This window comes from Corticium candelabrum, chromosome 14 (assembly GCF_963422355.1).
Source record: "Corticium candelabrum chromosome 14, ooCorCand1.1, whole genome shotgun sequence".
Lineage (NCBI taxonomy): Eukaryota > Metazoa > Porifera > Homoscleromorpha > Homosclerophorida > Plakinidae > Corticium > Corticium candelabrum.
Window position 1 is genome coordinate 7,663,350 of NC_085098.1, and position 10,000 is coordinate 7,673,349.

The 10,000-nt window shown below is 42.9% G+C and overlaps 3 protein-coding genes and 1 long non-coding RNA gene across 5 annotated transcripts in view; 3 read left to right on the forward strand and 1 right to left on the reverse strand.

The window, feature by feature from the left end:
• Nucleotides 1-822, forward strand: part of LOC134189785 (polyglutamylase complex subunit TTLL1-like) — an 872-nt gene extending 50 nt beyond the window's left edge. The window contains exons 1-4 of the mRNA XM_062658164.1: nt 1-31; nt 189-298; nt 361-414; nt 480-822. The exon at nt 1-31 is cut by the window's left edge and continues 50 nt beyond it. Of these exons, the coding sequence (XP_062514148.1) occupies nt 1-31; nt 189-298; nt 361-414; nt 480-615 (331 nt within the window). The 3' untranslated portion in view covers nt 616-822. The remainder of the gene's footprint in view (nt 32-188; nt 299-360; nt 415-479) is intronic.
• Nucleotides 823-913: 91 nt separating this feature from the next.
• LOC134189784 (uncharacterized) lies at nt 914-2,899 on the reverse strand. 2 transcript variants are annotated; one of them, XM_062658161.1, is made up of 5 exons: nt 2,705-2,899; nt 2,254-2,412; nt 1,742-1,896; nt 1,550-1,681; nt 914-1,490 (listed from the first exon to the last, which is right to left on the reverse strand). In XM_062658161.1, the coding sequence occupies exons 1-5, from the start codon at nt 2,873-2,875 to the stop codon at nt 1,265-1,267; spliced, it is 843 nt and encodes a 280-aa protein (XP_062514145.1). In that variant the 5' UTR covers nt 2,876-2,899; the 3' UTR covers nt 914-1,264. The 2 variants fall into 2 exon arrangements, with proteins under 2 accessions (XP_062514145.1, XP_062514146.1); XM_062658162.1 differs by lacking the exon at nt 2,254-2,412.
• A 282-nt stretch (nt 2,900-3,181) lies between these two features.
• LOC134190222 (uncharacterized) lies at nt 3,182-4,132 on the forward strand. Its single transcript, XM_062658658.1, has 3 exons — nt 3,182-3,550; nt 3,611-3,742; nt 3,805-4,132. The coding sequence occupies exons 1-3, from the start codon at nt 3,408-3,410 to the stop codon at nt 4,031-4,033; spliced, it is 504 nt and encodes a 167-aa protein (XP_062514642.1). The 5' UTR covers nt 3,182-3,407; the 3' UTR covers nt 4,034-4,132.
• A 4,202-nt stretch (nt 4,133-8,334) lies between these two features.
• On the forward strand, nt 8,335-9,743 carry LOC134189786 (uncharacterized). Its single transcript, XR_009971538.1, has 3 exons — nt 8,335-8,968; nt 9,031-9,084; nt 9,150-9,743. It is a non-coding gene; the product is annotated as an uncharacterized LOC134189786 (long non-coding RNA).
• Nucleotides 9,744-10,000: the final 257 nt, after the last annotated feature.

A 10,000-nucleotide genomic window follows, 5' to 3' on the forward strand; every position in this document is an offset into this window, starting at 1 on the left:
TGACACAGCTCTCAAACCGTGGCTAATAGAGGTAATTTGTGTGACAGTTGTGTTGCAATGTGTTTGTCTCTGTTTGTTATGAATGTTCGCTGACTGAATGTTGTAATACGTTTGATTGATTTTTATATTTTAAATTAAATTATTTGTATTGTTTGTATTGTTTGTATTGGTTGTGTGATCTGTTGCAGGTGACTGCATCTCCGTCACTCACATCAACGACTGCAGCAGACAGACTCATGAAATGCAGTCTCGTCAGTGACATACTCAACATCGTTATTCCAGGACGAGACATTCCTGAGTAAGTCTAATTGTGCTTGATGTTTTACGTTAGAGATGTGAGTCAGTTTCGTCTCTATTCAGCGTTCGATGGAACAAAATTCCTGCCAAGAAAGCTCTTGCTAACTTTGATGTATTGTGAGTTATATGAATGTCATGTGTGGATGTTTGTTGTCACTATTTGGTCATTGTGTGTTGTGAAGGTATGATGAAGAGTTGGAGAGGCTTGCTCATCTGTCTGATACTGCAGATGGTCGTGATGAGAAATCGAGAGCAGCAGCTGTAGGACGCAGCCAAACTGGCAACAATGGGAAGAAGCAGCTAACCATTTGGAAGTGAAATGAGATAAGCCACAAGCAAGTGATGGAAATTTAGTTGATATTAATTAATGCACTCAATCTCTTGCCTCGGGGTTGCTGGTTGGTGATTTCAGATGTGGAAAACTGTGGGAGTGTGTTTGCTGTACTAGCTGAGCTGATACTATGCCATTGGATTGCTGTAAATAATGTTTCATAGTTTATAAATTGTTTCTGTGTTGTTGACTGACATTACTGGATGTTTGCTGACTTGAGGAAGCAAGTACACAGAGACACACAGACTGGAGAATGACAAACAGACTGGATGGATGGCTCACAGGGTCGTCTGCAGAGCAAACGAATAAACAGATAAACAGATAAACATACCAGGGAACGTAAAGAATTACTTACATCAAATACAACATGTAGCTACAAGACATGTGAGTGAAGAAGTTGGAAGGAAAGTGTTGATGAGATCTACATCATCTATGCATAATTCCATATACGTGTAATACTGTATATACTCAGTGTGGCAAAACTCTGTATCTAAATCATTAGAGAAGTGTAGTTTTAGAGAGTTTGCATTGCTATTGTATTTGATTATGTGACAACACTTACAGCTATTTTCTATTTCAAACACTTACTCTGCAATCGTTGCATGCACAACTTGTTTATTGCAATTTACGCACAGTCTAGTCTCTGACAAACACACGGTGGAGAGTGTCATAATTGTTGTTTCCAAAGTCATCACACTCAAATCGACCTGACCCATGTTTGGGTGCAATTCCCCAATGGTAGGCACTACTACGGTAAAAGGGAAAGTCTGTAAATCCTGCTGTTTGATGAGTAACAGACCATACAGAGTTGGTTGCATCTGGAATGTATGCTGTGTGTCCAGTCAACTTTTCAGTTTTTGAGCTAAAATACAATCAAATATTAAAATTGATTTTTAGTTACATTTTACTCAAGATACGAACCTCCAGTCTGACACAGAGAAATGTTTCTTTCCATCATAAGCAGTTTGAATAATATTTCTGTTGTTTGTTTTAAAATGAACGACTCTGTTGTGTTTGCTTGTTGTACAGTAAAATCTCAACTCTTGTGCCCACCTACACATACCAATCAGATTGGTCACGTGACATAACCTTGACAAACATTTGTTTACTGACCCTGTAGATATTCCCATGTTGTTGAGCAGTTGATGTGAGTATCCATCAGGGCTGGTTGGCAATGCAGTAACGAGATCATATTTAGTGCCTTTTCTGTGTTTGTATGCATACAGCAGCATCCAACCACCTCCATCTGTTTGCATGTCACAATAAGCCTGAACAAATGTATGTATGTGTATATATATATACATACATACATATATATATATATATATATATATATATATATATATATATATATATATTTATTTAACAACTACCCTCCAACAGAGGGGACAAAACTAACTCCATGTATCAAAGTCTATATTGGCAAGTGCCAATCTATCTAAGTTTGGTATTGAATTGCCAGAGCCTAACAGATAACTGCTGAAAAAGATGTTGTGTAGCATTAGAAATGGTATAGTTCCTGTAGATAGAACAGTTCTCCTGGCTAATGTTTTTAAAATTTCTAAGCTATTTTGTGACATAGTATATATTTATGCGTTTGCTTGCTTTATTGCTGTGATTTGTACCTGAAATGAAAAGTTAGATCCTGGTGGTTGTATCCAGTAAATGCCGTTTCCTTTAACTCCTTGCTGCTTGATGTCTTTGCATGATGCTCCAGGGAAGGATTTTGAGCCTTTTAGTATGGAACATCCACTGACTCCAACCCATTCAACACCATTGCATATCTACAAGACACAGTAATCACACACACACACACACACACACACACACACACACACACACACACACACACACACACACACACACACACACACACACACACACACCACACGCACACACACGCACGCGCGCACACACACACGCACGCGCGCACACACACGCACGCACGCACGCACACGCACACACACACACACACACACACACGTACTGTACGCATGCTAGAACTAAATAATCTCAGTTACAGCTTCCAATAACCTAAAATAAGAACGAGTATAATTAAGCCAGTAAAATTGTCACCTCTATCACTCGTTTCTCGCGGTTCCAACGAAGTGTGTCATTTGAGCATGGACCTGATGTGAATGTAAGTAGCACTTCTGTAACTTCTTTAACTGCAGGTGCAGCTCTACCTCCACCAGTAACAGCCAACAAACAGACGTTGATATAAAACACAAGTTCAAACAGCAGCATCCTAATCTGATGATACGAATGAAAGAATCTGCAAACGATGAGGTTTATAGGTTGGTCATACAGTCTGTACTCTTTATTATTAGATTAGAGCACTTTCTATATACTGACTGACACATAAGCTACAGTCTAGACCGAGCGAGCGACACACTCCTAGACTAGTACTCTAGCCTGTGAACAATTACTAGAGTCAGTCAGTTCCGTCTCGCCAGAGGAACATATCACGTGCACATGATGTCAAAAGTTTGGCTAGACTATGGAGCGTACGCGTCAGGTACACTTGCTCCAGTCTAGTGCCCAAATCTCGCGGAAGTGTGGCGGCTTGGTCTCAGCAATTCAAAGTCTAAGGTTTAGAAGCAGCGACGGAACAGGAAAGAAGTCAAGAGAGACACAAGTGGCCTGAGCGGCAATATTTCCCACTAGAGCTGGTCAGAAGGTGATGCAATATGGAAGTTTTCAACACTTTTACATACGCGGAACTAAGGCAAAGACAAAAATGATGTGATGGCACAAATTTGTTCAGGCTTATTGTGACATGCAAACAGATGGAGGTGGTTGGATGCTGCTGTATGCATACAAACACAGAAAAGGCACTAAATATGATCTCGTTACTGCATTGCCAACCAGCCCTGATGGATACTCACATCAACTGCTCAACAACATGGGAATATCTACAGGGTCAGTAAACAAATGTTTGTCAAGGTTATGTCACGTGACCAATCTGATTGGTATGTGTAGGTGGGCACAAGAGTTGAGATTTTACTGTACAACAAGCAAACACAACAGAGTCGTTCATTTTAAAACAAACAACAGAAATATTATTCAAACTGCTTATGATGGAAAGAAACATTTCTCTGAGTCAGACTGGAGGTTCGTATCTTGTGTAAATTAAAGGTAACTAAAAATCTATTTTGTATTTGATTGTATTTTAGCTCAAAAACTGAAAAGTTGACTGGACACACAGCACACCTTCCAGATGCAACCAACGGTGTATGGGCTGTTACTCATCAAAAAGCAGGATTTACAGACTTTCCTTTTTACCGTGGTGGTACGTACCATTGGGGAATTGCACCCAAATATGGGTCAGGTCGATTTGAGTGTGATGACTTTCCAAACAACTACAATTATGAAACTCTTCACCGTGTGTTTGTCAGAGACTAGACTGCAAAAGCAATACTGCTGACTATACTGTATGTAAATTGCAATAGACAAGTTGTGCATGCAATGATCTATAATAAGCATTTGCAATACAAAACAGCTGATGAACCATATAAGTGTCGTTGTCATAATCAAAGACAATAACAATGCAAAATATATTTCTTATGATTTAGATACACAATCAAGATTTACCCCACTCAGTATCTACACGCACGTATGCTTATATAATACATTTCTTCAGCACCTTCCTTCCAATTCGATCATACACAATCAGGTGTACAAACAAACTGCCTTCCATGGTAAGTAATTCTTTACATTCCCTGATACGTTTATCTGTTTATCTGTTTATTAGTTTGCTTGTGTTTTCTTTGACTATCTGTTTCCCAGCGAGTGTGTCTGCTGACGACTCAGCGAGCCATCCATGCAGTTTGTTTGTCAATCTCCAGTCTGTCTGTCTCTGTGTACTTGCTTCCTCAAGTCAGCAAACATCCAGTAACGTCAGTCAACACAACACAGAGAGAATGTATAAACTAGGAAATATTATTTACAGCAAACAAATGGCATAATAATATCAGCTCAGTATAGCAAACACACTCGCACAGTTTTGAACATCTGAAATCACCAACCAATTGTTGAGGGTTTCAGTAAGAATCCTTCTAGCCCTTTGATTATGAAACCAACAGGAAAGGGTAAATATCACTGGTTGCATGCACATTGCGTGGTGTGTGTGTGTGTGTGTGTGTGTGTGTGTGTGTGTGTGTGTGTGTGTGTGTGTGTGCTGTGGTTCAATTGGTTAGAGAATTCCTTTGAAGAATAGGAACATCCGGGAACTTACATGATCGCTATTTCAAGTCACAGTGATGGCGAGCTAGTCTCGCGTAGCCAAACCCCTCCCCTTTTTTATATCTACCGGCGGGGAAGGGTTTGGTGAAATTGCACACAAGTAGTGGTGCCAGCCGCCACCGACTTCCGGGTGGCAGATAATGACATTAACATAAACGTGTACTCAACCCCACGCAAGTTGATTGTTAGTTACACAATGGATCCGGACTGTTGTGCTTTGTGCTTGGAGTCTCTTTTCATCAAACGCAAAACAAAGAAAAAGAAACGGCTCTCGCAATACTCAAGCAATGTAGACATCTTGGCAAGTGTAAACTAGTCGGACATTCTTTTGTGGACCAGCTGATTAGATAGAAGCAGCTGGATCGAGCCTGTTTGTGATACATTGCCGAACGTAGCTTGCTTCGTTTCCAAGGCTAGATCAGCAAATTCAAGGATTGCGGGAAGAGATCGAGGCGATGGCACGGCAGGTCGAAATAATTAATTATGCAGAGGTTAGTGCGCAGTTTGCGTGAATTCGTAGCTAACTAAACGCCCTATACCAAGAACAATACCATACTATCGTAAAGTCTGTCCATTGATTGTTGTAAGCCTTCCAACAAGTGATTTCTCGTCGACAACAGAGAGAAGAATGTTTCCAGTAATTATCACCTGTCAGCTTAACCTTCATCTAATTACTAGTTGGAAAGACGTGGGCGTATGCCTGGCACCACTGCTTGTGTGCAATTTCATCAAACCCTAGCCTCGGTTCCAGAAGCTTTCCCGTACGCGCTGCACGTGACAGGTATATGGGGTCAAAAGTAGGAGGAGCGAGCGGGAGAGCGTCTGGGCGCACTGCTAATACAAACGAGTTCAGGGGCGGGAAAGCTATTAGATCCAAATTATACCATTAGTCTAACTGCATTAGGTTGCACAATGCAATCGTAATACGATGTAGGTAACTCATCAGTCAGTTGCATTCGAATAGCATCAAAACACTCACTAAAAACAGGCTAACCACTGAACGACGCAGTGAACTTCGTCTGCAACAACAGCAACGACGTGATCGCGGAATCGACTCTGTTGGAGGGCGTTTCTCCAATGGACTGCCAAACACACCGCTGACATCACCACGTTGAATCTGTTCGTCTTCAAACAAGCTAGCGGCTATCATTACAGCTGTTACACCGTGTTCTGTCAAACTTGCTACCTGGTCTCTCATGAGAGAAGCAATGGCTTGGATGGAAAGAGCAGTCTGCATTACCAAAGACCTGCAGAGTGTTGCACACACTTAGCATCATGTGGAATATCATAGACTTGCCATTGCCAGTTGGAAAACATGCGAAAATGTCGTCTCCTCAGGCCAGATGACATATCATGTATGCAGAGGTGCTGCAACGACTTCACAGCTTCGATCACGAATTGAGGACAGCAAACAGTTACTGCTTCCGCTATTGAATCATCTGAGATGGATCTACGAAGATCAGTCTATGTACTACAGGCGTAGCTTCGATTTCTAATTCACTCGGGAAGACCTCCATCGCAAGAAACGCTGCCGCTGTTGTAATACTAGCCTACCTGTGTGTCTAACAATGTTAATTAGCATGTCTGGAATTGTAACCATAAACTAAGTGGTATTGTTCTTGTTTTAGACCAATCAAAACCACCGCTCGGAGCGAGCGGGAAGTTTCTATTGGTGCGGAGCGTTTCATGTTTAATAGCTTTCCCGCCCCTGAACTCGTCTGTAGTACAAGTGCGCCCAGACGCTCTCCCGCTCGCTCCTCCTACTTTTGACCCCATATAGCTGTCACGTGCAGCGCGTACGGGAAAGCGTCTGGAACCGAGGCTAATCAAACCCTTCCCCGCCGGTAGATATCAAGAAGGGGAGGGGTTTGGCTACGCGAGACTAGGCGAGCTATGGCATAATTTCCTTGGGCAAGAAACTTACACACAATTGCCTCTCTCAACTCAGGAGTATAAATGAGTACCTGGTCATTGACTGGGGTGGCAAAGGCCTCCGACAAAGTCCATCAGTCACTGGGGTCCGGGTGGGACTTCGAGTGCCCACACCACAGTTGGCGTCGCAGTCTGTGCTCCTGCGAGTATCTGGCCAGGCTCCAGGAGATTGCTTAGCACAGCTCATAGCTCCTGCTTAAGTGCACAGGAACCCAGCCATCTAGCTGGGGGCATTAGCGTACGTTTAACGGCAGGTCCTTATCCATTTGCCATTTTGCCATTTTTTGTGTGTGTATTGGCACACACATGGGTGTATGTGTTTATGTGTGCATATCTGTTGTAGCACAAGGTGTTGGCATATTCCTGGTGAATAGTCAAATAAAGAAATAGTCTAGAGACGGAAGAGGCATGTAAGGAAGCATTGAACAATGATAAGATAGATGTAAAGACGAGACAAGGAAAGAAAGCACACAACAGACAGACAGACAAACAGACAGACAGACTGACAGGCAGACAGACAGATGGACAGACATGTGCACACAGACACACAGACAGATGAGCAGACGGTCAGATAGACAGACAAACAGGCATGCAGACAGATGGACAGACACACAAACAGGCAGACAGACATATGGACAGACAAACAGGCAGACAGACAGACAAACAGACAAACAGGCAGACAGACAGACAAACAGGCAGATGGACGGATGGACAGACAGACAGACAGGAAACAGACAGACAGACAGACAGACAGACAGACAGACACACACACACACACACACACACACACACACACACACACACAACATCAACATAAACATATTGTCACACCGGTACCCATACGTACGTTGAACAACAAACATCAACACTACAATCAATCAAACAACAGTCAGTCAGACTCATCCCTTTCATCACGTTCTACAGCCCAGCTCACGTTCCCGGCAAAGATGCTTACATCATCCAACGATACCTAGAAGACCCGCTTCTCATCGGAGGCAAGAAATTCGACCTTCGTCTCTACGTTCTTGTCACCAGCTATCGACCCCTCAAGGCATACATGTACACAACACACACTGTCTGCATACTCTGTGTGATGATGCTAACCAGTTTATTGTACTGATCAGGGACAGGTGTCACGGGGACTTGTGCACCCGGTGATTTGTGCACCCTCGCGCTTTGCTCGCGATTCCAGACCGTCGACTCGATGCTCCAGACCTCATGTCGGGTACACATATCACCGGTCATGATGCAAAGCTGCTGGTGATTTCGGACCCCGGTGATTTGTGTACCCTTGTGCTTTCCTCGCCGTCCCAGACTGCTTTCAAGCTACAGGACTCGCGATCGTAATGCAAACTAAAGTACTCTCTGTTCCCGATCATCTATTGTACATCTGCATTTAGCTAGAGAACGAATATCTCGTGACAGTTGCACCCGTGACCGGAAGATGACCATGAAGAAGCCGGATGTTGACTGAATCGAAGAAGCCGGATGTATCTAATATATAAAGCTCAAATTGTCTGTCTGTGTGTGTGTGTGTGTGTGTGTGCATGTTCGCGTTTGGCGGTCACGTCTTTTGTCCGTTCGCAACCGAAATCGGCACGCACACTCGGCACGCACAGGGGAAGGTTTGCGTAAAAGAATTAAAAAAATTATGCACCGGGGCCCCTCTCGAGGGGTCGACCCCCGCCTAAAATTTCTCGACGACGCAAACGCTACACATTCCGGTTCATTCGAACACACGCCCGCACCGGTCCCGTGTAGACCCTATGCATCGCCGTCCTTCGCAAAGCTTCGAGCGATCGAATATCTCTTGCCGACGAAACTTACTCTTCTATCGCTTGCGTTTCTCTCCAAATTCTGATTGCATTTGCACCGAATCCAACCTACACGTTTTCTGCAGCAAGCGCTACACGGGGAGTGTGTCGATTTCTATCGAAACAAGCGCGAAGAGCAAGATTCGAATTCATTCAGCATATCCGGGACCTCGCAACAAAGATGCACGTGACGTGTCCACAGACCTACCTTTACACTACAGTATCTTGCCCGTACGAAGGACGGGCCATGGATCCTAGTGATATATATATCTGTTGCAAGTGAATGCATCTCCGTCACTCTCATTAGTGACATACTCAACATCATCATTCTAGGACGAGACATTCCTGAGTAAGTCTAGTTGTGCTTGATGTTTTACGTTAGAGATGCGAGTCAGTTTCGTCTCTATTCAGCGTTCGATGGAACAAAATTCCTGCCAAGAAAGCTCTTGGTAACTTTGATGTATTGTGAGTTATATGAATGTCATGTGTGGATGTTTGTTGTCACTATTATTTCGTTGTATGTTGTGAAGGTATGATGAAGAGTTGGAGAGGCTTGCTCATCTGTCTGATACTGCAGATGGTCGTGATGGGAAATCGAGAGCAGCAGCTGCAGGACGCAGCAGTCAAACTGGCAACGATGGGAAGAAGCAGCTAACCATTTGGAAGCGAAATGAGATAAGCCACAAGCAAGTGATGGAAAATTTAGTTGATATTAATTAAATAAACTCAATCTCTTTCCGCGGGGTTACTAGTTGGTGATTTCAGATGTGGAAAACTGTGTGAGTGTGTTTGCTATACTGAGCTGATATTATGCCATTTGTTTGCTGTAAATAATGTTTCATAGTTTATACATTCTCTCTGTGTTGTGTTGACTGACGTTACTGGATGTTTGCTGACTTGAGGAAGCAAGTACACAGAGACAGACAGACTGGAGAATGACAAACAGACTGGATGGATGGCTCACAGGGTTGTCTGCAGACACACTGGCTGGAAAACAGATAGTCAAAGAAAACACAAGCAAACGAATAAACAGATAAACAGATAAACATACCAGGGAATGTAAAGAATTACTTACATCAAATACAACGTGTAGCTACGGGATTGTGTGTGAAGAAGTTGGAAGGAAAGTGTTGATGAGATCTACATCATCTACGTATAATTCCATATACGTGTAATACTGTATATACTCAGTGTGGTAAAACTCTCTTTGTGTATCTAAATCATTACACTTTTAGAGAGTTTGCATTGCTTTTGTATTTGATTATGTGAACAACACTTACAGCTATTTTTCTATTTCAAACACTTGCTCTACAATCACTACATGCACAACTTGTTTATTGCAATTTACATAGAGTATAGTCAGCAGTATTGCTTTTGCAGT